We start from the raw sequence: 27,392 nt of genomic DNA on the forward strand, positions 1-27,392 counted from the left end.
AATATGAGGGGGAAGGGAGGGAGGGAGGGGACACTTTACAACGTCCACCTAACCAGGCCTGGTGGCTCATGCCTGGAATCCTGTCACTCTGGAGGCACCACAACTCTGAGGCTTGCCTGGTCTACATACTGAGTTCCAGACCAGCTAGGGCCACATAGTGAGACCCTGTATCAGAAAGCAAAGGAAAAAAAACCGAAAGAAAAAAGATGATAAATAAAACAGAATTAATATTTCTTTTTTTTTTTTTTTTGGTTCTTTTTTTCGGAGCTGGGGACCGAACCCAGGGCCTTGCGCTTCCTAGGCAAGCGCTCTACCACTGAGCTAAATCCCCAGCCCCCAGAATTAATATTTCTAACGCACTAGGAGCACTGGAATTTAGAAATGTTACATGAATAAAAATGTTACAGGCTGAGGAGTGGCCAAAGAAACTAAATGGGGGGGCTAAGTATGGCAGTATGGCTCAGTAGGTAAAGTTCTTGCCTGCACAACTTTATTGAGCACCTACTATATGCCAAACACTGTATTTATTATACAGCAGAATTTTATATTATATGGTAGTAATCAAAATAATCTAATAAAATAAAGAAGAGCAAAACACTGAATGCTATCTATTCCAGGGACCCTGACACCATCACACAGACATGCATGCAGGCAAAACACCAAGGCACATAAAATTAAATACACCTTAAAGGAAAGGAAAAGTTACTTCAGCAAGGAGAACAGCTGAGGCACTGGAAGGGACACTGGGCCAGCCAGAGACAGGAAGCAGAGCTGAAGTGAGGTCTCTAAATGCTGCTGACACCCCACCTTTGCTACAAGTATTTATTTCCTTTTCCCTGCCTCCAGCCCCATAACCTAAGACACCCTGGAAGTTCAGAGCCGACATCAGGGCACCAGCACTGGGCTTGTGCGGAGTGAGGAGGGGGCGGAGTTCAGATTCACAGCATCCACACCAAAGCCGGGCACATGGCGGCCTCACTCTGGTTCCCAGTGCTGGGAGTTGGGGTGGAAGATGGACAAGGGCATCCTAGCTATTGAGCTCACCGGCAGCCAGCCTAGTCAGTCAGTGAGTCAGTGAGCTCCAGGTTCAGGGAGAGGCCCTTACTCAAAAAATGAGGGGGAGTGACAGACACTTGATGTCCCTCTCTGGCCTCCGTACACACACACACACACACACAATCAAAGAAATATGAATGTGTGATATTACAGGGGAGCGGTCTGTCCTTATAGGGAAATGGCACAGACACAGGTTTGGTTTTGCCACCAAATGAAAGGGGGAGGTATGTGAGCCCTTCCACTGAACTGCTGGCATTCCTGGCTCTGGGACCCTCCTGGCAGGTTCTTGCCATTCTTCCACAATTCCTTATTGAACATGTACTCTGTCCTATGCACTGTTCTAAGTGTAGGGGATACAGCAGTGATCAAAACAGGGGAACAACCATGCAGCCAAGGATTGCATGGTGGCTGATGGGCAACATCAGTGGGCTCTCAGGCCAGGGCAGGCCAAGTCAACCACCATCTTGGGGTATTGCATGTCATCCCTGAGAGCCTCAGAACAGAACACCTAATCACCACCACTCTCGGCTCACAGCGGTGATTGAGACCCAGAGAAGGAACACTCTTGTCGAGCTTGTCACCGTCAGAGGACAAGGATGAGATTACGCAGCTGTTACAGACTCTGCCCTAGCCTCACCTTTGTCTTCTGTCGTCCCATCCTCTTGGGGGCAAGAAGTGTTCACTTAGCAATCTTGGGGTTAGTATTAGCACTGGATACGGGCAGGGGATCAGTCATGGGCCTCGACAGCCAGCATGCCCAGATACCTTGAGTCTTTACCCATCAGTGTGGTCTCAGGGGTGCCACACACTGCTTTTGGGGGCTGGACTGGGTAGGGGAAGTTGAGTGGGCGGATACAATATGAATCCTTCTCAGAAGTGAGAGATCCCGTGGGTGGAGGTGCCTTGGAGTATTTAGGCCATGATCAGCTGAGCAGGGGGTTAGGGAACTGACTCCTGGCAGCCACAGGAGGGTCACGTGGGGTGAACCTTGCTCTGCCCAGTCTTGGGAAAGTACAGAGTTCTCCATTTAGCTGGATCACCTAGGCAACACTGTATGACATCACAGGCCAGAATCGGTCACACGGATGCAGTGCAGCAGGGTGGAGTCAGAAGCCCTCTTCTCTTTCCCCTGCACTGACTGGTGACCAGTCCCTGCTATCCTGTCCTTAGTGAATGTGACTGGATCACCACACTGTGTGCCCAGTCCCTCGTTCTTACCACAGCACAGAAGACCGATCACTATCCTCAGAGATGATGCAGGGAAGTTCTATAGGTAGTCACCTAGCCTCCTTGGGCTCAGCCATTAAAGTGCCTGCCTTGTAAGCATGGGGACCTGAGTTCAGATCCCTAGCACCCATGTAAAAAGCAGGGCTGTAGTCATCACTGGGAAACGGTGGTTGGTGCATCCTGAACTCACCCGCCAGCCTAGCCAGTGGGTGAGGTCCAGGAGAAGTGAGAGAACCCACCTCTGGCCTGAGACTGAGAAAGAGACCTGACATCATCAACCTCTGGCTTCCACGTGCACAAGAGTAGACGTCTACGACCACCATATGCACGCAACTTCCCCCTCGCCCACCATGAACATGCTCACAGGCATACAACACACCAAATAAACATTAAAAAACTCAAGGAATGGTTTCTTCTTGGAGGGCGGTAGAACTATGGGGGAGAGAATGGGTAAAGGACTGAAACATACATTGTTGGTGACACACTAAGAATCGCTAACATTTTTCTGTGTATTGTCTGCATGCATGGCTGTGACCACATTGTGTACATTGCTGGCAGAGGTCAGCTGGATGAAGTGGGAAACATGAGGGCTCAAGTAGACATGTGATTCAAAGTCAGGCTCTTTTCCTCCCAGTTCCAGGGGCAATCCATCTGTACAAGTCCCAGGACAGTGCCTCTCCATCTTAGAGACCCCAGCTAGGCTTCCCTTTTCCCCTTAGAACCTGGCTTCCCCATCATCTCCATTTCTTTCCCCTCCTGCTGAGTGGCAGGGTTGGATAAGGTAGGAAACACAGGTGGTGTGGGTTTTGGAGCAACTCACCCATAGCTGTGTGGCTGTAGATAAAGTATTAACCTCTCTGGGCTTTAGTTCCCTCCATCATATGATTAGGAATCAGGGCCACTCTAGGAGCTGAGACAAAATGCTCACTCTGGAGCTTGGTTTTGCCTAGCAGACATGGACTGGAGAAATAACAGATGTCTGCAGATGCTAGCCATATACTTCTAACCCGGTGCTTGGTCGTTACACCCTCCTCCAGATACCCTAGCCTATTCATTTCTGTTCCCAGGCTGGTTCCCATGGCCACAGCAACACCCCTTCTCTGTAGGGTCTCGCTTGCTCGGGACCCTCTTCCCAGGAGGTTCAGAAGGAAAGCAGCCTCGTTTGTGCATGGCGACAGATGCCTTAGTTTGTGTGGTTTTGGGGTGGCTCTTACACTGTGTTTAATCCTCAAAGAGTGAGGGTTGGGGGCTTAGCAACGTCACTATTCCTCTTTAGGTTTTTATTTTGACAGCTGCCAACTCGGGCAGTACCCTGATAGCATTAATTCCTCCCAGCCCTGCTGGTGTATGCAGTAGGTGCTCCCTTGGTGGCTGAAAGAAGTAAGACCGTGCAAGATCCCGTGCTCTGACACAGTGTTGATTCCACTGCCAACCGGCTAAGCCTCCAGGGGCTGCCCTGACCTCACATCGCCTAGGAGTCTGAGGCTCTGAGTTTCTGTGGAGATCTTTGGTCTTTCCTTTGCTTCAGTTACAGTTTCAATAGAGTCACGTGAAGCCAGTTCATACTTTCTATTAAAATGTCAGTTGAGTCTATGCTTTAGTCTCTGCAGTCCCACTGTGCTAGGGACATCGTGTTAGGTGGGTCTGTGGTTCCGGCTTGTCTTCTCCCTACCCTCTGTCTTTGGGGGAGGGTATACTGTTGGGTCTCTTTGTAGGGTGTCCTGTTCCTTCTCACCAAAGAACCCAAAGACAGAACGGACCACTTCCTCCTCAACAGCTCTGGCAAGAAGGCAGGCGAGCATCTTGCGAGGCAGTTTGAGTCTCCGTTGTTGTCACTTAAGATGTGAGTGCCTCTCATATGAACCCCACATCCTTTCTTCCTCTTTTCCACTCTGTTCTGTATCCCAGTAGGTGATCTCAGCTACGGCCACATTGGGTTCTACATAGGTTGGGCTTCCTTGAGGTACCTGCTAGCATCTGGAAAACTCCATCCCGTTGTGGTTTGAATCCTTCCACCAAAGCTTCCCAGGCTGCTGTCCCAGAAAGCTGCCCTTCGGGCTGAGTTCATGTTCTAAACTCTTGCCTTTCAAGCCCGGGGTCACAAGGATGATTGATATGACAATCCCACCTTATTCCTCTTAAACCGGAGGCAGCTGCTCTGTGAGCCCTTCTTGTAGGCCTACACTCTTGCCTGAAATCCTACAGTCGCCACCACCATCCTTCTTCGGCACCTCGGTACATCCCTGCACTTAATGAACATAAACTATGAGTGGAGGCTCTGGCCAGCAGCCCTAAGTACACTGTTTCAGTTAAGCCTCGTGTTATGACCCTCGTAAACGACTCTTGTCACTCTCTTTGTCATGAGGGACAGGTGCTCTGAGGAAATAGACCTATTTAAGGTCACCAGCTCCACCAGCTCTGAAGACGGAGCTGGGATTTTAATCCAGGCCTGAAGGCTGGGACTCTGTGAGCGTGCGTGGCAAGCTCTCTGAGCATGCGTGGCAAGGTCTCTGAGCATGCGCAGTAAGGCCTATTGACTCCCCGTTTTTTTTTTAGTAGTCACATTCTTATTTCTCTTTCAAAACCAGGGTAACCATGGATGGGGTTAAGAGCAGACACAGACAACTGTGGGTTGTTTTTGTTGTTACTGTTTTGTGCTGGGGATTGACCAGAGAGTAGTTTCTCTACTATTGAGAAACCACGCCTCAGCCACAGCTAGCCTTTTGAATGAGAGCAGGCAGCTGGCTCTGTGACCTTAAAGCTAGACGATGGCATCAGAAATGAGCAAGCAGTGTAAAGCAGAGTGGAGTCTCATCTGAACATAGTGGCCTGGCATCTGAAGGAGGCCACTGCTTCCCAGCTCTAACGGATCGTTTCCCCCCTGTCCCCAGATGGTAACGTCAGGACATCTGAGCTGTGGCTGGTAGTATTAACGTGGCCTTGGTCCAGTTTTGGCCAAGCCCTGTGGACTCAAACCGCAGTGACAGGACCTACTGGCTACATTGGCCACAGTTAACAGTAGTAGTCTAGGAGATTACTTCTGCCTCTCTTTGGTCCCTTAGTATGAAAGGAAACCGTAGGGAAGCTCAGGAAATAGATACTGGGTTGGCTGGATGTGGCTATGACAACCTCTATAACTATGCACATGGCCGCCTGCTCTTGCAAGCCTCAGTCCCCAGGACAGTTACAGCAAGCAGTAGCAAGTAAGCAGGAGTAAGTTCAGCTACCAAGTACATGATGTGGTGGAAGCCGTAGGGCTCATCTTTAGCCTTGGTGTGCTGTAGTCCCTTTGACCTTAGACACCTCAGTGACCTCATCGGCTAAGCAGCTGTGCTGGTTGACTCCTACAGAGGGCCAGAGAGTGGGGCCAGAAGGAGCTAGATAGCCCAGAGGAGGTTTCCCTCACCTTTCTAGCAGTTTATGTGATAGAGAGTGCCCATGGCCCTGGCTTTGTCTCCAGCAGACATGGGGGTGACATGTTGGTTAGCTCTGCTCCCATCTGCTTAGCACGCACCCTGATTGATTGCCCTGTTGGAAGATTCTTCTCAGTGTTGAGTAACCAGAGCTCTCATCTGAGGCAGCTCAGGCCCCACTGTCAACTCATAAATCACTTTACTAAAGATGCAGCATGGCTTTTGAACATTTTTCTTCTAAAAGGATCGATAACTCGTTAACAAGCGATTGAATAAAGGGTAACAGAGGAAGCTGCCTGCTATTCCCTTCCATTAGGAAGGGGCAGAGGTGGCAGGTACCCTGCCAAGGTGGACGGTGTCCATTTACTAAGCACAAGGCTGCCGTTGAGCAACCAGTCTTCAGTGTATGCCCGTGCCTCCTCAGCCCCAACCCTTCTAACAGGTCTGCATGTCCCAAGAATTTCCGTCTCTCCAGCTCTGCTTTATACCCATGCTCCAGGCCCTTCTGAGTAGCCAATGGCCTCTTTAGCCTTGGAGACTTATATATGCCGCTGTATCTGCCTGATGGTCCCTCCACAGCTGAAGTCATGGACAGCTGACCACAGCAAATCTTCCCTGAAACCTGCCCACTCCTTTCCCGACATAAAGGCATCGGACCCACAGTTCATAGGCATCCCTTCTCCCTGAACTCATGAGATACCATTTACTCCTCTAGGACAGGGTCTGTCTTCCTTGAGGGCAGGGACCATGCATGGCGAAGCTATGTCTCGGGGGCCAGCGCAGCACAGCAAAGTTTGTACCAGGTAGGTGCTTGATGAGTGAGCAGCATCCTCATGGAATGCCTCCCTCCCCTCTTCTGCTTTAGCCTGGAATGGTGATGTTTCTCTAGTGTGATACCTCTTGGTGCCTCTCTCCCCACAAGGGCGGACAGCATCTGCAAATCTCAGACGAGTGAGTAACATGTAGTGGGTACCTAATATGTCACAGAATAGCGTGTATAACTTTGTATAGGTTAATCCTCTCTGTAGTTCCTATTTATTAATGATTGTTGTTGTTTTGCTCTGTAGCCTGGGCTGGTCTAGAACTCCCTACATAGTCCAGGCTGGCCTTGAATGTGTGGTGCTTCTATTTCCTCTGCCTCCCAAGTGTTGGGGTTATAAATGTGTGCTACCATACAGGATCCTGTGGTTCTCATTTTAAAGGCAAGGAAACTAGGGCTAGGAATGTAGCTCAGATGGTAGAATGCTTGCCTAGTGTATACAATGCTCTATCCCCAGCATTGCATAAAGCTGGGCATGGCAGCATAGGCCTGTAATCCCAGCACTTAGAAGGCCAAGAAGGATAATAAGTTCAAGGTCAGCCTTGGCTATATAGCAGCTTAAACCAAGGCTGGGCTACATGTTAAGAGGAGGAGGAGAAGGAGGGAGAAGAAGAAGAGGAAGAGGAGGATACTGAAGCCACACTGAAGAATTTGTTTCCATCCCAGCATTCTCCCTTACTATAGGTAACCTGGGAATTGTGGGACAGTAGAGACCAGAGCACCCATCCCAGGACAAATCTTAAGGCTGGTTCTGCAACCAGCATGAAACAGAAGGTCTGAGGGGCTCCAGTTATAGGAAGCCACTCACTCACTCAGGCAGCCTGGTGGACCTGGAATGGCTCTCTCTCAGACCTCCAGCTCAGCACTGGCTACTCCTGCCCACATCGCCTGCTGCCTCCACCAGAGAGCAGAGCCTTTGGCCCTAATCTCATTTGAGGCCATGAAATCACATTTGCAGTGTGTTAATGCAGCATGGAGCTGGCCCAGCTGTCTTGTCTCCTGGCAGAGAGAGGAACCTAGAAAGCCATCTCGCCGGGAGGGGAAGTCTTTTCAGGAACACCAGGAGACAGAAAGCAATTATGCTCTAAGAGGAAGATTAAAATAATGTCTATACTCACCATGCTCACCCAAGGGCCTCAGCACCATTCAGCCTGCAGTGGCTTGGGGCAAGCTTTCTGCTGGGGGTAGGGGAGAAGGGAAGCCATGACCAAGCCCTCACCGGCCCCCAGATCACTGTCTCCCCAGTAATCTCCAAGTCTCCCCAAAGAAACCAACATGTTCCAGGGCCCAGGCCTTTGTTCCAGCTGTCCTCTGCTTAGAATATAGCCTCTGAGGATCCCAGTTTCCTGAGGTCTTGCCAAGTGCTTTTCTGTGATTCTCATTGATCCTCAGTTCCCTTATGACCTGGGGAATTGAGCTGCATAGGTAAAGTTCCACAGCTGAAGGTCAGCAGACCAGAACTTTCCATTACCTACCTCCCTTCTTTACTCAATACAGTCTGCCTCCAAGTATGTATGTATGTATGAATGTATGTATGTATGTATGTATGTATGTATGTGTATGTGTGTATGTGTGTGTATGTGTGTATGTATATATGTGTGTATGTGTGTGTATGTATGTGTATATGTGTGTATGTGTGTGTTTGTGTGTATGTATGTATGTGTGTATGTGTGTATGTGTGTATGTGTGTGTGTATGTGTGTGTATGTACAAATAGTTTCTAGGGTTGGCATACTTGGCATGCTTAAAGCCTGGGCTCAATCTCTGGCATCTCAAGAATAACAAAATAAAATTGCATCTGAACTGAATGCATAGACTTTTCCTTGCTATGAGTCTCCAGACAATACAGTACAACTATCTACAATGTTCCAGCATTTCACTAGATATTATGAAGAATCTAGAGATGAATTAAAGTGTGTAGGAAGAGCCAGGTGCAGCTGCATACTCCTGTAAGCCAAACATTTAGGAGGCTGAGACAGGAGGATCACAAGCTTGGGGACAGCCTGGGATGTCTAGTAGACCCTATATCTCTTACTACTACTACTACTACTACTACTACTACTACTACTACTACTGCTGCTGCTGCTGCTGCTGCTGCTGCTGCTGCTGCTGCTGCTGCTACTACTACTACTACTACTACTACTACTACTACTACTACTAGCAATTGTAGCAATAATAATGATAAAAGTACACAGAAATATGTGCAAAGGTTCTATGTAAACACCATGTCATTTTCACTTAAAGAACTTGGGCATCTACAGACTGGCCCTTTGAGAGGTCCTTAGAGTCAATTCTCAGGATACCAAGGACAAGTGTACCATCTTCTCTTCCATTTCTTTAGCCTTCCCAGAGTGAACCAGTTTGTGTCCCCTCCTTTACTCAATGACTTTGCAATCTCACTATGCTGTATTTGTCTTTCTGGGGGTTCTGAGAGGCCAGACCTGGCTCAGAATCAGGGACCAACAGACACTGCATGGAGGAACTAAGACTGCCTCCCTGAGGGTGCCGGGCAAGGACAGGTGGCTCCTCCTGCCCCCACAGCTGAATCCAGGGTGCCTTCCACGCCATCTGTTTTTAGGGAGTTTGGGGGACCCTGTCTCATCCAAGAAGCCTTCAGGACTGCAGGGAAGCCAGCCTTTCTCTTAACTTTCACAGTCATCTTGTGAGGGAGGCATTACATGCCCTCTATAGGGGAGGAAACAGGGACAGAGAAGTAATGTGACTCCCCCAGGGGCAGTGGGAGGCAGTGACCTGGAGCTCACTTGAGTGTAAAGCCGACTGTGGTGCTTGCTGGTGTAAGACCCTCATTCTTCGGACAGAGTATCGGAGGGTTTACTCATGTGCTGGGAATTTTGATGCAGTATTTCTTCTACGTCTCACCAGCCAGTTCTAGGGAGCCACAAAATTTGTCCTGAACTCTTCACACTGAACATCCCCAACTTCACTCCAGCCTTGATCCCAAACCACCCAGTCCACGAGTCCATCGCTGGGACGGTCAGCTGAACACTGGGTAACCTGTCTTAGCTGATCTTGGTATCATATCATATTCATAAGATGCCACCAGGAAGCCCAGCTACTTCCTTCTGCTCTTGTCCAAGGGGTCAAGACTTGAAGCAGTAGGGTCCACTTCTAAGGGATTGAGGAAGAGTTTGCAAATTGTGAGTCTGCCTGGCCAGGAATGCAGTTCGTCATCCCTCACCCTACACTGATGCTGACTGCTGGAGCAGAGAGTCCGGAACATGCTGTAGAGAGCAGGATTCCATCTTGGCTTTGGTGCTGGCTCTGCAGGACCTTGCCTTCTCTAGGATTTAGTTTCCTCCACAGAAATGGAATACTGTCAGGCTACCCTGCCTTCCTCCTGAGACCAATGCGGTGCTCTAATGAGGCTTTGTGGGTGCCCAGTGAAGTATGGACTCTGCCTTGGTCAGTCTGGCTCAGAGCAGCTTCCATGACAGAAATCCCAAAGCCTGTGGAGACACCACCTCCTCTCCATCCCCTTGGTATTTCTACAATTCTTTACTTCCTGAGTTCTCCTTACCAGCCAATTTCTTTCCTGGCTCCATATCCTGCCTCTGCACTGTGCTCTTTCTGAGAGTTCCATTAGAACCCTCTCCTGCCCCATCTATCCTTGAGGCATGGCTCAGCTATCATCCTGATGTCTGTGAGGAGGGTTTTACACCATATAAGTTCCCACCCTTCTCTTCACCCAAACCCCATGGCTTCCTCACTAGACATCACTGTGCCCATTGTTTGGCTGAGGACTACGAGGCCCAAGGAGGTTGGGGACTCCAGCTGAGTCGTAACTGTTCAGATGCAGCTAGGAACTGAGGTTCAAAGCTCCAGTCTTCTAAATCCTCCCAGAGCTGCTGCTCTGCAGTGATCTGAGGCCTTGGGGCTCACTTATAGATATTGTGGGTTTGGAAAGTCACTGTTCGTGCCTTCTATCTCCTCCGAGATATATCCCTGTGGCTATATGGACATTTCTCCAAGGGCTGGACACACAGAAACTCAGTCTGCTGCTCGGGAAAGTGAATAGAATGAAGGCACGGGTGGGTGGATGGATGAATGAACGATGCCACCTTATGTCAAGTGAGGTTGGACCACAGTACCACCGGGAAGGCTGTGGGAGTGAGACAGGGGAAGGACACCCATATGAATGCTTGGCTTATCCCAGGAAAGGGACTACTTTGTGCTGGCCTTGGCATCTGCTGACCCTGAGACTTTGCAGACTCAGTCTAGGCTGAGGGTGGCTGTGCTGACAGCTCGTAGGCCAACCATCATGGAGACCAAGCATCCAGGCTGTCAGCTTCCCCTGCTGCCTGCCCCCGTCTGCTGTCAGAGTTGAATTAAATATCAGTTTCACACAGCGCTTTAATCTCACCTCATACATCACACTTGCCGTGTCCCCTACTCATTTGGTAGATATTGTGCTCTGGCGTCTGTAGAGACGAAACCAGGAGGCATGGGTCTACATGTGGGGGTATGCATGTGTACTTCCCATGTGTGCATGTTTCTTATGGACTTGTCTTTGGGAGAGGACATGGTGTGTTTTTGCACACATATGATCACTATGTACATGTGTGCTTCTGTGAGCCTAAACACCTGTGAAGGAAATTGCTGGGAATGACAGATGGGTTCACATTTCCCTGGAGCTGGGGTTCGGCTGAGGATTTCAGAAGCAGGCACCCCCTTCCTCTCCATTACCCTCAACTGGATTTTCTGTCTCTCTCTATCTCTCTCTGTCTCTCTGTCTCTGTCTTTCTCTGTTCTCTCTCACACACTCATGCACAGGGCATCCTCTCTCTCACACACACATACTCATATGTATGCAGGCTCTCTCTCTCTCTTTCTCTCTCTCTCTCTCTCTCTCTCACACACACACACACACACACACACACACACACACACACACACGTAGGCTCCCTCTCTGTCTTTCTCTGTCTCTCTGTCTGTCTCTCTCTCTCTCTGTCTCTCTGTCTCTGTCTCTCTCTCTCTCACACACACACACTCATATGCAGACTCTCTTTGTCTCTCTGTCTCTCTCATACACACACACACACACACACACACACACACAGGCTCACACTTGCAGGCACCCAGGAGGTGTGAGTCAGCACCAGTTCTTGCCGGTGGGAGAGGGGAGAGGCAGAGAGGAGGCGGGCCAGCAGGGCCATCTGCTCTGTTCCCTTACAACAATCTGCTAATGGAGCCACTTCCCAGACTAGCACCCAGACTGGCCCTCTCTACCCTGCAGTGTGGTATCTGACCCAGGGATAGTGGGACTCACAAGTCCACAGCATTCCTCTTTTGGGAGCCAGGCAAGAAGGAGCAATCTTGTTTTCTAGGTGCAGAAACAGAGGCCTGAACTATACCTTGCTCAACACAGATTCTCCTGTGCACTCGTTGCTAGAACAGCAAGCTTCTGTTAAACGCCTGCTGCAGGGCATGCTGGACTGTATACCAACCACTTCTCTTTCACTCAGATCTTCCCAGTAATGGTGGATACAGGAGTTGTTCTCACCCATTTCACAGGTGGGGAAGCAGAGGCTGAGAATGGCCTGTAACTTATACAAGGTCAAGGTGCTGCTAAACCAGAGCTTAACCTGCATCGAGTCCTTCTGATCCATGTGCCTGCTCTGTCCAGCCAGCTGATAAAGAAGGGGCCTCTATGACAGGATTCCAAGGGCTTTTAGAGACAGCTCAAAGATCAGGCAGTGTGGAGACAGAGGCAGAGGCTTGTGCAGGGACATAAGTACAGGACCCCGGCTTCTGATGCTCACCTAGGAGAGGCACCCTGGGTGGGACCCCTGGATCCTCCCTTGAGGATTCATTGGATAGGAAGTGCTTCATTACAGGTGGTCAACGGGCCATTATGGGGCCAGCCAGTCCCTGGCTCCTCTCCTTGGTGTGTGTGTGTGTGTGTGTGTGTGTGTGTGTGTGCGCGCGCGCGCGCGCGCCGTGCGCTGGGGGAGGGGTTGGAAATACTCACTGCCCTATCCTCCCCAGGGCCAGAACTGGCTACTCCACTGCTCTGCCAGTCTCAGCCTCACCACCATAGAGACAGGCTACACCCCTCCCTGTGCGGGTGACAGCACTCTCTGAGAACGCCTTGACAGCGCCTTTGTTCCTCAGAAATAAAAGAAAATCGAGGTACAAAGGGAAACCTCAGGTAGCTTTTAGCAGGGCTCAGCTGCCTGGGGCAGAGTGTGTTTAAGCTGGAGGCACTTGTCACTGGAGCTTGAGGGGAGAGCCTGAGACCCCGCCCAGTCCCTATGTGGTAAGAGGGGTGGGAGGGTGCATGTCCCCATGATCACGTTTACTCAGGAAAAAAAAGCTCTTTCAAATAATGGCAAAGGAGAAAAAAAATCAATGAAAATTGATAGGGAAATGTAAAACAGGGCTCTCTCTTTCTCTCCCCGCCCTCCCGTGTGTGTGTGTGTGTGTGTGTGTGTGTGTGTGTGTGTGTATTTGTGTGTAGGGAGAGAGGGGGTGGGGGAGGGGCATTTGCCAGGGACTAAACTGACCAGCTTGGGGCTCCAGGCCCAGAAAGGTGGGGGCTGGGAGTCAATCCCTGGCACGTGCCTGCAGAAAGGGGCTGGTGGCTGGGGGGAGGGGTGGCAGCTGAGTCTCTAACTCGAGTTAAGAGAGAGATTAATATATTCAATCTGCTCCAGGGTAATTGAGGGAACAATTGGAGTGTTTTTCTAAAGCCCATAAAACTGCCTCATTTGCAAGGAAGAGCCGCCTTTGCTGCAGTCCGCAGATTTGATGGAGGCCAGACAGGCAGAGAAGGGACAGCGTTGGGATCCCGGTACAGAGAAGATTCTCGGAGAGTCGGCCTTACCAGCCAGGGAAGGGGCTGGCAGCTCAATTCTAACCTGCGCTTTCGTTCTGCACCTCCAACCACTTCCTTTTTGTAGTCCCAAACCTATCTCCCAACCTGTGAAATGGGTCACAGCATTCCTCTCTACCAGGGCCGAGACAGGTGGAAGCTTTGAAAGACCAGGGAAGCAGGTCCGCACTGAGGGACCGGGACAACAAAGAGGTGCCCAGTTCTCCCTCCCTACCCCTCCAGGCCAGGCCCCTGAGAGTGAATGGGCAGTAAAGAGTGGAGTTAATGAAATCCGCATCGTGCGCCTCTCCCGCTTGAACCACTCTAGTCTCCAGGGCAATGGGAATAGCGCAGGCAATAGCAAGCAATAAAAGGCATAATGAATTTAAAAGCAGCCAGGAGAGAGAGAAGACTGGCAGCGCTCTGGCCCGAAGCTGGAGGGTTCCTGGGGCAGCGAAAGTGCAGACCCGCAGCTCTAGCCAGAATCGGGACCGGGAACAAACAGGCTGGATGGGGGTGGGGAGAGGGAGGGAACAAAGAGAAAGGAATGAGGTTACCACCGAGGTGTAGGGACAGAGGGAAGAGGTGAGGCTAGCCACTCAGCTCCCTCCATAGCCACTTGGTTCTCCTCCACTTCTTAAATAAAAGCCCCTAGCTTGTTAGTGCCGGAGCTACGATTAGAATCCACAGGCTTCAAGCCAGGTGCTTCTCATTTGGTGGTTGCTTTATTAGCTTCTTTCTTTCTTTTCCTGTTCCTCTGGGGCAAAAATGAATAAATAAATAAATAAATGGAAAGGTGTTTTAAATGGAAGAAATAAAAAAGAAAATTAAAAGCGTCTTTTAAAAGACTCCAGGGAAACAGAATCATTTCCATGAAACAAAACCGTGATTGTTTGGAAGAGGTACGGCGGCGGGGCGGGACGATCTCGTCACACCCTCCTCCCTCTTCCTCAAGAATCTGGACCACAGGATCTTGCGGGAGGAAATCAAGGTTCAAAATCGCAGGAATCCCCAAGGTGGCCCCTGGAGCTATGAGCAAGGGATTCAACTCATGTTTCCAGAAACCCCATACCTGGGAATTTCCAGCTCAAAGTTTCCCTCTTCAACAGCTTGCCTGTGGGAAGGTGTCACTGAACTAGTGACCTTTGAGGGCACAATGACTCAGGGATCAAAGCTACCATTCTTCTTTTCTCTCCCCAACCCTACCAAGAGGCATAGTGGGTTTGGGGGGGGGGTAGCTGGTTATAGCTCAGACTTGCCTGCATTTTCTACCCTTCTCCCCCGGGTCCCTCTGCCCAGCACTGTACAGCTCAACCCGCTTCTTCTGATCAAACCTTCTTTTAGGCAAAGTCATGATTAGTCATGTGATCTCAAAGCTTCCAGGAAGTGAATTCAGGTAGCACCACGTAAGGGCAGGCATCTAAGGAAGCCCCTGTGCCCCAGGGAAGATGACAGTCAGTGGCTGCAGGGAACTTGAGGTAGCTCCTGCCAGTGTGCTCTTAGGGTCCTCCTTTGTGAGTCAGGGCGCCCCTGGGGGACCTCCACCCTCAGTCTCTGGCTGCTCATGTTGGAAATATTCTTGGGAACAGTTCCTGCTAACCGCCCCCACCCCCTGGAAAATATTAGCTCGGAGCAACAACATTTGGTGTGCCCATTTAGAACCAAGAGCACCATAGTCAGAAAGCAAAAGGAGTCAGACTCAGCCAGCACACATTGATACTGAGAGCCCTCTTCCCTGCACCCCAGTTAGATGCCTGCCCACCCTTCATCTCATTGTTCTATTGCCCCGCCCCATGACCTTCATCTGTTATGCTTGGGAAAATGGCACACACTATCTAAAGCAAAAAGTACTCTTGAAACTGAAGTCCTACATTGAACAAGTTGTCGAGACGTTTGGTGCTAACAGGGCTGAGAACAGGTTGGAATGAATGAGCCCTGTGCTGGGCAAAGGCTGGAGGAAATGCCTTCGTACTGAAGCTTTTGCTTCTGGAGCCCAGAAATCTGTTCTTAGCCTTGCACTGAATTTTTCTGGACCCCCAAAATGAAGTTCTCTCTTGTCCCTTTTATTCCTCCTGTTTGCGGATTTCGAGGGTCCCTATAGTTCCAGGCTACAGGTCCAAAGAGCAATAGGGCCCCACTGCTCTTTGTGTCCTGCCACGGCCTCCAGGTGACTATAGGGACAGGAGCCTGCTTTCCTTAGGCTGAGCTGCTGGGCTGAGTCTGTCTAGCTACAAGCGTGTCCCTTGTTCACAGGGAACCCTCCATTGTCTGTGGGCTCTGGCACTGTCATCAGGGCTGTGATTGCTGACCCCCCCATCCCCTCTAAAGGGTACGATTTTCCTCTCCCTTGAAAGCTATTTTCTTGTCTCTGTAGAAGCAGACATCTGACACTTTAAGAGGGAGTACGGCACAGAGATGATAGCTTTAAATAACAGAAATTAGAGCTGCTAAGGTCGGCTGCAGCCATCTCGCCAGCCTCCCTCCCCCCAGTGGTCCCAACCTCCTTCACCCACATTTTACACTGTAGCAGGAGTTCACCATCCACCACATGGCTCAGGCTGCCCAGGCTGAGTGGAGACCCAAAGAGCAGGGACAGTGTGTTCCTGATCCTTGGTCTCCTCCCGAGTGTCCTGTGTCTAGATAACACTATTAGACAGAGGGGCAGGGCCGGGAACACAGGGAGCTTTCAGCCTCACCTAGGCTGCCAATCTCATCCAACTTAGCGTCCAGAACAGAATGGGTGGGGATGAGCACAGGATCGGGTCAGAAAGGTGTGGTCATTGATTCAGATGAATGGACAAAGGTCAGAGTGGGCCACGTTAGTTAGCCAGGAGGTCTGGATGAGAGCAGTTGCTTGGGGGGCCCTGTCATATGCTGCAGGTAGCTTACTTTGCCTGAAATCCTGTCCTCACAGTCCCCCTCCCACACCTCACTTTTTGCCTCCAGAATTGAATACCTCCCCCTGCTCTTCACCAGGATATTTCAGTTCCTCCCACTTCTTCCCCCATTGAACCTCTCCATGATCAAACTCAGTTTCCCTCCCTGCCTCTACTAAGTGCCAGGTGAGAGAGAGGGAGACAGGGAGAGAGAGAGAGGGAGACAGGGAGAGAGAGGGGGAGACAGGGAGAGGGAGACGGAGAGAGTGCTCTATCTCAGCTTGTCCCTCTGCTGCCTGCTGAACCACCCTCTTCTCTTTGCTACCTTATCCTAGACCTCACTCCTGGAACCTCCTTCAAACTGCTACTCCTAAGCTTCACTCACCTAGTAAGTGTCTGGCACAGCCAAATATGGAATGGAGGAGTCCATAGACGAGTGGGGAAGGAAGCAAAGAGCCCTTTCAAAATGGCGCATCTCCTGAGAAAGCCTTTCCTGACTCACACTCCCCACTTTCAGAGCCTTCCTGACAGCACTGAGGACCATGTGTAATACCCATATTGTATCCAACTATATTGGCTCTAGTGACACTCCCTGCTTAGAGGCTGTCCTAGCATTGGCTTCCACACCCTACTACGTGCTAAGGTTTCCAATAAATGTTGAGATTTAGTGGTGCCAGAATCCTGAGGTGTGTCTCCTTCACCTGTGAAATGGGCTGCTTGTCCTGGGAGTTCTCAATTGGACACAATGCCTGGATGAGAGAGTGGCCATAGTAGGGAATCCTCCCACCGAAGGGCTGGCACCCCTCACCTCAGCCTGATGCTGACAGGGTCCTGCTTCCCAGCTGAGCCCCTCCTGGTGTCTGTCCATGCTGGATGGATTCACAGAAGAGACTTCTGCCTTGTCACTCAGGACCTCCCTCGAAGTCTGCTGAGAACACGGGAGATTGAGATTAGGGACTGTAGGGCTGTTGACAGCCAGGTTCATCAGAGGCGGTGTCCTGAGCTGGGACCCAAGAGCACCCACCTGTAGCTCTGGTTGGCCAGGCTCCAGACGGCAGTTTGAGGCAGAGGACCGAGGGGCCCTGTGCACATGGAAGGCCACACTGTACGCCAGGCCCCCACAGTGGCGGGCTGTGGGGTCCTCACTGGCCCGGAGAAGAGCCAGGTTGCCACAATAGCGGTACAGATCTTCATGATCCTGCGCTGTGAGGTTCATTCGGGGCTCATCTGGCCGTGGGTAGATGGGGAAGATGGCCTCACCTACCTTCTGAGCCACCTGTCCTGAGGATCCATCCAGCCTCAGAGCCTCCACACGCAGGTGTGCATCGCTCTGCCCATCATTCTTACAGAACCCTGGGTGGAAAACATGGCTTTAAATGTGGTCTCCAGGATATCCCTCCCTCCTCCAAGGGGTGAGAAGGATAGCCAGGGCCCTGTGGCAACTTGAACTGAACCCAAGTGAGCTTGGCTAAGAGTTCCCTTATGGGTGACTCCTCTCAGCTCTCCTCACCCAAGATTCCTTGTTTACCTGTGCCTCATGTGACTCCACCAGAGAGAGGAGGCCCATGGGATTGTTCTGGGTGCTGACACCACTCTGGGCCAGAGAGGAGTTTGGCCAACCTTAGCCTGGGATATACACCAGGACTGTTGCCTGGAAAGTCCTCCTTCTAAGTCTGAATCTGAGAGATCACTTAGCTGGTTTTGACTTACAATTCCTGCCTCTTTGTACCCAATCTGGATACTCCCAGAAAGTAAGACCAGGATCCTCTCTCTATCCGTGTCTGTCCAGTCTTCATGCCTACAATCAGCAGTAGCTCAGCAGTAGCTTCTAGCATCATTCCATCCATGTATCGTTCACCTCCTAGATCTAAACGTGCTTTGGGCTTGCCTCTATTGAATTCATACCTGCCCCCCCCCCCAGTTCCTCTTCACCTTTGCCCTCTATGAGAGCAGTTTCAGCGTCCACGTCATACTGAAGGAAGCAGGAGCTTTGACAGGACCAGCATTTGCCCAAGGCCACATAGTCACACAGGCAGAGCTTCAAATTGAGGCTAGAGCCCTGTCTCTGGCTGTCCCAGTTCCCTTGCAGTCCCCCAGGGTTCTGATCAGGTCTAGGGCAAAAGTCCCAAGGATTCTCCTTCCCCCAACCCTTGACTTCAGTTTGTACCTTTGGGCAAAGTAAAGATAAATTTGTTCCTGGTGAAGGCGAGGCTCTGGCCAGGATCCTGCTGCTCAATGACCTCAGTGACAGCTGAGCAGGCTGGAAGGGGGTCCCCATCGTTGACTTGTAACTGCACTCCAGCACTGGAGCCCGCCTGCAGTGGGTTCTCAGCTGACAGCCTCAGGGCATACCGGCCCTCCTCGTTAAACCCCACACTCAAGATCTCAAATTCCAGGTCCAGTGTCTTCTCTCCAGCCTTCAGTCTCCGGGTCAGCAGGGATGCCGGGAGGTAGGGATCGGGACCTCTGAAGGCCATGGCTTCAGCCAGGGTCGGAACTCCAGGCTGAGCCCTGCCCTCTCGTGCTCACAGTCCCATCCTGGGTCCAGGCTGAAAGCAGACAGATTGGGCACTTGGGGCCACACCTCACCCTTCTCTGTTTGTTTGAGAAGGATCCAGGCAACAAGCCAGGAAGCTGAGCCTGAACTGGGGGACAAAAGCATCGATGATTCCTCCTACATAGTATTTGATCTCTCAGTAAATATTTATTGAGACCCTACTGTTTATGAGGCGCTGTCTTGGACATTTTGAATACAGCAGTGAACCAGACACATCCCTGCCCTCCTGAAGCCTGTCTTCTAGTGAAGGTAGCAGCAGAGAAGGCAAAAATATAAAGAAATACGGAGAGCAAATGATTAGAGCTGGGGCTCGTCAGCAATGTACTTGCTGTACAAGAGTGAGAATCTCAGTTGATTCCAGAACCCATGGAAGCTGGGAGTGGGGGTGCACGCCTGACATTTTAGTGGTGGGAAGGCCCAGGCAGGAAGATCCCTGAAACTGGAAAGTCAGACTAAGAGAGTCAGTGAGTTCCTGTCTCAAAAAAAAGGTGAAAGGATCTTGAGGAATAATGCCTGAGGTTAAGCTCTGGCCTCTCTGAACACACACTCGTGTGCGTGCACACACACACACACACACACACATGCACACATACCTATACACACAAACACGCACACATACCTGTACACACAAACACGCACACTTACCTGTACACACAAACACACACATACCTGTACACACAAACACACACATACCTGTACACACAAACACACACATACTTGTACACACATACTTGTACACACAAACACACACATACTTGTACACACACATACTTGTACACACAAACACACACGTGTACCCGTACACACAAATATACACACATATGTACCTGTACATACAAACACACACACACAAACACACAAATGTACACATATCCTATACACACATTTGTACTCATAATCATATTTACATTCTTAAACCATATGCATAGCATGTGCACACACACATACACACATGCACTTACATCCAAATTCTCAAGTGTACTAAGATACGATATACATTCTATGTATGGGGGCACATGGGTATGTAGTGTTCAGAACTATCCATCTCTGGGGAGCTTGTCTCTACCCAGGAGTCCTTAGTGTGGATGTGGAGAGGTCTCTAGGGTAGGAGAATGAATGACCCACATCTGCTTCTGCAGCCAGCTTACCTTATTCAAGACACAGCTTAGAGGGGACTTGGTGTCTCAAAGAGAGGTTGTCAGTCTAGAGTCTGGGCTTCTTCCTCTGAGTTTCAGTGGAAATCTGAGGATCCTAGACACTCTTCAAAACAGACTAAGACTACTGTCACCACCACCACCACCACCACCACCACCACCACCACCACCACCACCACAACCACCTACTGTGTCCAGCATAGTTTTGTTCAGTACAAGAACCTGGAAAGGAGGATTATAGTAGACTCAGCAGTTAAGAGCACTGACTGCTCTTCCAGAGGTCCTGAGTTCAATTCCCAGCAACTACGTGGTGCTCACAACTCATCTGTAATTGGATCTGATGCCCTCTTCTGGTATGTCTGAAGACAGTGACAGTGTGCTCATAACTAAAATAAATAAATCTTTAAAAAAAAAGGAACAAATTTTATTTTTCCCACTGCTGTTTATATATTATCTAGCTGCTAGAGATGGCATTGCAAGCAGATCTTGAGCAGTCTCTTTTTAAGTATATATAATTTATTTATTTCTATTCTATGTGCATTGGTGTTCTCCTGAATGTATATTTGTGTGAGGATGTCAGATGCCCTGGAACTGGAATTACAGACAATTGTGAGCTGCCATGTGGGTGCTGGGAATTGAACCCAGGTCCTTCAGAACAGCCAGCCCTCTTAACCACTGAGACATTTCTCCAGACCCAAGCACAGACTCTTTGACCCCCCCTCCCTTATCTGAGTTCTTTCTTTTGTACTTCCTTGAATTTGTGGCCTAATTTTTCTTCCACTGGGGGACATTTGCATTGGCTTTATCTCCTGCCTGTGGTTTTCCACAGTCATGGGGCCCCACACCTGGGTCAGGGTTTGTGCTTGAGGAAGGAATGTCAAACCATCTAGATCTGAACAATTAGCACCATGACCACCACCATTGTCACCCCTACGTCACCACTGCCATCCTCATTGTCTAATGGTGTTAATATCATTGCCACTTTTTGGTGATAACTTTTACCCTGAGTAGTTTCTGGACACCAGACACTCTTGTGGTTCTATAAGGTAGACATAACTATGGGATGGAGAAGCCATTCTGTAGCCCTACTGGTTCAGAACCCTGTAAGTCACACAGGGAAAAGGCCACAGAATGCCTGTTTTGGGGGGATGATGGGTGGCCTGCATGTGGCCAGCCATGGACTGGAGGCTGTGATTTGTCTCTGCCTGTCTGTCCTGAAACAAAATGGCTTGGCTCTCTTCCTTTGGATGTCTGAAGCCACCTCCAGAGATGCCATAGATGAGAATCCATCTGACCTGCTCCAAGACCCAGTGACCTCTACACACTGCACTGCTCCCCCGCTGCTCCAGAGGGTGAGGTCTGTGTGCAGAGGAACTGAGGTTTTTCCCAGATGGTTCTTCCAGTCTCTTCAGAACCGCTGTTCTCCTGATGACCTCTCCATCTTGTCACAAAGCCTCTGAGGTGGCTTTTTAGCTTCCCCATCATTTAGGACCTCCACTATCTAGCATCCATTCTTTCCAAGTATACCCCTTCTCTACTCTGTCTCTAGGATAGACTCTCTCTCTCTCTCTCTCTCTCTCTCTCTCTCTCTCTCTCTCTCTCTCTCTGTGTGTGTGTGTGTGTGTGTGTGTGTACACACGCATGTAGTAGTTAAAAAACAAACAAAAAACCTTAGGCAAAACCCGAAAACTAGGTTGATGGGATTTCTCAGTGGGTAAAAGCACTTCTTGCTACCAAGCCCAACAGCCTGAGTTTGATTCCTGGGACCTACATGGCAGAAGAGAACCAACTCCCAAAAAATTGTCTTCTGATCCCCACGAATTCTGTGGAACAAAAATTCACTCACGTACACAATAGATAGATAGATAGATAGATAGATAGATAGATAGATAGATAGATAGATAGATAGATGATAGATAGAAGACAGATAGATGTAAAAATTTTAAAGACAACAACAAAAACCCTGAGTCTGGGGCAGTAGCTCAGTTGCTAGGATTCTTGCCTAGTGTACGCCAAGCCTTAGGTGTGATTTCAGAACCGCATAAATATGAGTATAATGCAGGAGGCAGAGGCAGGGAGATCAGAAGTTCAAGGTCATCCTTGACTACATATCAAGTGTGAGGCCAGCTTGGGCTACAAGAAGAAAACAAGTAACACCAAAACAACAATTATTTGTTAAATTACATATATAGATATAGGCAGATAATGTTTTTTAAAGTATAGTTCAAGAGCATTTTCTCTCTGCTATTTTATCAAGCTCTAGAACTTTTTGTCTTGTAAAACAGAAACTGTTCCCCCATTAAATAACAACTCCCTTCCCCCAGCGCTCATTCCCTGGCAACCTTACCTTTCGCTTCCTACGTCTGTGTCTGCGTGCCCTTTGGACAGCCTTCTCCAGGTGTTCCTATGAATGGAGACTCTCAGCACTGTCCTTTCAGACTGGCTCACTGCGCACAGGATAGCATCTTGGGGAAGGCTCAAATTACACCAGGCAAGGTCTGTGCTGCACCTTCACACTGCCTGCCTTTGCCTCTGCCCCCACTGCTTTCTGAAGCAAGACTGCTCCTCCTGCAGCCCCTCCAGGGATGCCCTCCTCAGCTACCTTGTACCCTTTCCTGTCCTGTTGCAACCGATGATCTACCTACTCCTTATTGAAGTTTCTTTAGGGGCTGAGGGGTGGTTTGTGGGCCCGGATCAGGTCGGGTAATAGGGACCTGGGAGGTGGTTAAAGGATTATGGAGTGGATGAATGATTCATTGATGAAGACAACTCAGCCAGGGCTGGAGGAGGCTCAGCTGTGAAGAGCACTGGCTCCGTCTCCACAGGACCCAGGTTTGACTTCCAGCATGCGCATGATGGCTGCCAATCCTCTCTAACTCCAGCCCCAGGGAGCCCAACACCCTCTCTTGCCTTTGTGGGCTCTCCATACACACGATGCACAGACATACACACAGGTTATGCACCCAAGTACGTTGAATAATAGTAAGAAGTTGAACACAACTCGGCTTCTATTCACAACTCTTTCCTCTTGGTTCCATCTGTGAGAAGTTAAGAGCATTTAGGGCTTTTGAACTCAACTTGAGGTGAGTCCAGAAGGGAGGGAAGCCATGACAGACTGTGAAGCAGGACAGAGGCAGGACCCCTTGTTACTTAGAATTCCCAGAAGAGCCTTGGTCTCAATTCTGCAGAGACCTACCTGCATCTTAGCATGTCAGGACTGGACAGCATCCATGTTTTACACTTAGGGAAACTGAGTCCAGTTGAGCACAGAAAAAAAGGTCTGGACTCCCATTCTTAACAGCTTTCAAAAGGCTCAATCCTCAGGTGAGGCTCTCCTGGGTTGCAGAACCTATGCTCCCCTTCAGTGTAAGAAGGCCTAGAGCGCCAGTGTTCTCAGAGGGCTGGCTTCCAAGACACTTTCTGCAGTCCTAGCATGAAACATTAGTGGGGCCCTGGACTCTCCTTTCTTCTGCAGAAGAATGGCCACTCAGAGGCTGCTGGGGTCTGGAAGAGCCTGGGTCTGTAATTAGCCGCCCCAGAGGGCCTCTTCCTGTTTTTCACAATGGCTCTTTTCAGCCTGCCTGCCAGCACCCCTAGGCTCCTGAGGGCTCTTAGGCCCCCATCTCCAGGCACCTACCTCCTACTCTCTCTCTCCACCCACCCACTCCCAGCCTCTGCATAGAGCTGAGTTCTCACCAAAAAGCAGGAGCATCTGAGAGTCCTCTGCAACTTCCTGAGACCTGTAGCTGGGAGCTCATTGCTTCCACGGCAGAGGAAACACGTCAGAGAAGACAGGTGGGTGGAGGGAGTGGGCTCAGGTCTCCCGATGTCCAGGCTGTGGGATCCCTAGATCACCCCATCTCCCCATAGATCTGCATCCTGCTCCTGTCCAACCCAGCTCCTTCCAAAGCCTCCCTCCTCTAGCCGATCCTATTCCCTTCAGGTCTGAGTGACACCAGCTCACAGGGTGATAGGATTACAAAGTAAAGCAGGGTGACCAATCTGTCTCCACATCAGTCCGAGAAATTAAGGCCCAGGTTCAAGGATTTGGACTTATAATCACTCATCTTATAGGTGGCAAAGGCATGGAAGGTTTGGCTGCCTAAAACACTGTCTTCTCTGTGGTACTTTTGAGCCTGTCCCCCTCAGACAGAAGCCCCAAGCTCAACATTGACCAAGCCAAGAGCGACAGAGCTATAACTGAAATCCTCTGACCTGGCTTTAGCAGGGTAGAAGCTGTGGGAATGAGCTGGGGCTCACAGGGATCCTGGGGATCACCCTCTGCAAACCCCTCCATCAGCTTTGCCTTTGAAGGCTAAAGTTCCAGGGGCAGCAGAAGGAGGAGGGCAGGCTCATTGGCAGCAGCAGCAGCAGCACTGCCCTTTGGGAGTCTGTTGACTGTTGGATCTCCCAGCAGGCTCATGATACCCAGGGGTGGCTAGCTGGCTCATTCCTGTAGACTCCAGGTGTCCAGGAACTCCCCATAGACAGAGTAGGTAAGTTGTAAAACTGAGCAAGAACTGGGATGGGTAGCAGGGGAAGTTGGCCTGGTCAGAGGCCTGATGGAGGAAGATCGGGGCTAAGAAAGGTCTTGTCTGAAACCTTTGGGAGGAAGCAAATTTCATAGGTGTGTGTGTGTGTGTGTGTGTGTGTGTGTGTGTGTGTGTGTGTGTGTGAGAGAGAGAGAGAGAGAGAGAGAGAGAGAGAGAGTGAGAGAGTGTTAGAGACAGAATGAGGCATAACAACTGTTAGGAGAGAGAGGCATGATGGGTTAGAGCATGGTAAAGTGCTTGCCTTGCAAGAGAGAGGACTGGAATTTGAACCTTAGAATCCACATAAAAATAGTGGGCGTGGTAGCATCCCCATGTAATCTCAGCACTGGGGAGATAGAAGTGGCAGAAACCCTGCAAACGTAGTTTAGTTGTTGAGCTTCAGACCAATGATAGACACTATCTCAAAAGAGGGAGGCAGCACTGTGCACAGATTACACACATGTAGAGAGGCACACAGACACATATATGCACATACATGGAGGCACACACATATACAAATGGGATGTGCATGCACACACAGAGGCACACACACACAGAGACACACAAGCATATGCATATATAAAAAAGGAAAAACACATATATTCTAAACTGGGCACAATTGCTTATAAATGTAATCCTAGCACTAAGGAGGCAGAGTCAGGAGGATTGCTACAAGTTCAAGGCCAGCATGAGCAACTGGATTTATAAATAAAGCAAGGAAGGGAGGGTTAGAAATAAATTTGGGAACAAAGAAGGAGACCACCACTCCAACTGAAATGTCTGGACAAAGCAAATTTTACTTTTGATCAAGAGGGTGAGCTCAGAAGACCAAAGATACTGAGACCGGCGAGTGCATTGGGTTTTATCCTAATCAGCGATGACTGCGCCTTTCCCCTTCAGCTGGGGTCTGACCTCACAGTCGTAATTCAATTGGCTAGTCTGAAAAGAATTGGCACACTGAAAATGATCGAAGGGGAAAGAAGTCACTTGCTCCAGGCCATCAAATTCTTGGAATAGAGCAGCTGGCCTTTGTGTAAGCAAAGGTTTTACTGAATAGCGTGTATGGGGGATTAAAACATTCTCACAGAAGTCTTATAAGGGGAGGAAGATAAAAGGGTTTGAGTTGTTTTTCCTAAGTACACATTTTGTAGCATTTGATAGAAAAGATTCATATTTGGCACTTTTTACAGAGGAAAGAAAGGTGTACAGGAAGGGATACAGAAAGATGGAGAAAAGCTCATGTTCAGGATGGAGGGACCCATGGACAGGGATGGACAGCCAGGCAGGACAAGGAGATGGAAAACGTTTAGTGTTGGAGACGGACAGACAGCTGCACACGGTCAGTGGGCAGAGAAGCTGTTAAGTGCTATGGCCCAGGCCTGCCACTTGAGTTAGTGAACTGAAGGGTCTTCACCTTATCCCAGAATGGCTATCCTAACTAGTAGAGCAAGCTCAAACTATAGGAAGGGGAGGCTTCTGGGGGCAGAACAGCGTTTCTTGAGTGGAATGGGATGGAGAGATATTGGATAGGAATCTCCAACCTAACTTTTCCCTTAGTTACTGACCCTGCCACATCAAGCAATTGACTGTGATAGACCATGGAACCATATGACAGACTGTTCACCCTGCGGTCTATCCTCAGCTCAGGATCCATCTTTGCAGCTAACTTACTATTCTGCTCTACTCAACTCACACATTTGCCCTATAGTCCCAGAAGAGCTCTTGAGATCTGGCCTTCAAAACTCCATTTTAGCTGTCTGGAAACAGGAAGAGGTAAAGAAAGCACCCCTGCTTAAAAGCGGGTCCTAAGAGTTATGCTCAATACGTTTTCCATTTCACTGACTAATACTTAGTCTTCTGGTTGCATCTAGCTGCAAGGGAGTCTGGGGGATGAGCAATGCTGCCTGAGAGTGGAGCCCACTCAGTGCAGCTCCATGCTGCCTTCCAGCTCCTTCTCTACGTCAAGCTTCAGCATGTCCTTACACTTTTCTGTCACTTATTCAAGGATCATACATGTGATGCAAGTTTGAAGCATTTATTTACGAGATGGAAAACCCTTTCTGCTGGGTTCGCCCCTCACCCTATGTGTTGAGATTGAAGCGGGCAGGAAGAAAGGGATCAAGAAAGACCCCTCTCCTATGCCCCCCTCAGTCATCTGCTTCTCAGACATCATTTAGGACACACAGCACCAATACATGGACATTCTGTGGCACCTGAGCTGGCATGTCTGATGGCTGCTAACTCTCTTTACAAACGCAGTGGAGGACAGCCGGTGCCTCCCTGGTTGGGGCTGTTTGCTTCTCCTGTGTTAAAGAGTAAATCCTAGATGTAACCTAAAGGAGACGGTATGTAAGCTTAAAGGTAACAGAGAAGGAAATGAGAGCAGAACTGTCCCTTAGGGAGGGGAGACCTGTCCTTCCACACCTCAAAGCCCCGCCCCTCTATGCAGAACTTCAGACTCAAGGCTGACCCCTAAACTCAAAGCTCAACCTCTCTACTCTCTCTTCCCTCCATCCCCCAGCCCCTGGCAGCTGCTAAGTTTGGGCTTTCAGGCCTTGTTGCCCCCTCCCACACCTGAATCCAACAAGTAGTCCTCAAGTTCCCTTCTGTGTCTTTTTAAAAATTCCTTGATCCAGGAGACCCAGGACCTGCAAAAGGTTGCCTGCATCCCATGGCAACAGCGAGACCGCTCTGAACGGTTCGCTGTATGCCTGCCAGATTCACCCCTCATGCTCTCACCCAAACACACACACCTCTTCTTATCTGAAGCACACAACAGGACGGTGGCTTCTCTATGGCTCTGTTATTGACTGGATGTGTGTCGCGGATGTGCGTCTTGGAATCTGCCTTGTTGGGAAGTACCTTCTTTATTGCAGTGAAATGGTTCATCGCTGTAGACTATCAGAGCATCTTGATGGATGGGCAC

The 27,392-nt window shown here is 49.8% G+C and overlaps 1 protein-coding gene across 15 annotated transcripts in view; it reads right to left on the bottom strand.

The window, feature by feature from the left end:
- The window catches only part of Ccdc33 (coiled-coil domain containing 33), a 98,676-nt gene extending 79,896 nt beyond the window's left edge, over window positions 1–18,780 (bottom strand). For 12 of the 15 annotated variants that reach the window (XR_005487820.2, XR_005487821.2, XR_005487819.2 and 9 more), the window contains exon 1: window positions 1,694–2,089. Coding sequence is in view for 12 of the 15 variants with exons in the window: in XM_063265482.1 (XP_063121552.1) it covers window positions 1,694–1,714 (21 nt within the window). In the remaining 3 variants the exon portion in view is untranslated. Of the gene's footprint in view, window positions 1–1,693; window positions 2,090–17,031; window positions 17,149–17,247; window positions 17,577–18,390 lie in introns of those variants that run through there. The other 3 variants (NM_001413792.1, NM_001014091.2, XM_063265488.1) reach the window with 2 other exon arrangements.
- Between the last annotated feature and the right edge of the window lie 8,612 nt (window positions 18,781–27,392).

Source organism: Rattus norvegicus, chromosome 8, assembly GCF_036323735.1.
Source record: "Rattus norvegicus strain BN/NHsdMcwi chromosome 8, GRCr8, whole genome shotgun sequence".
Classification (NCBI taxonomy): Eukaryota; Metazoa; Chordata; class Mammalia; order Rodentia; family Muridae; genus Rattus; species Rattus norvegicus.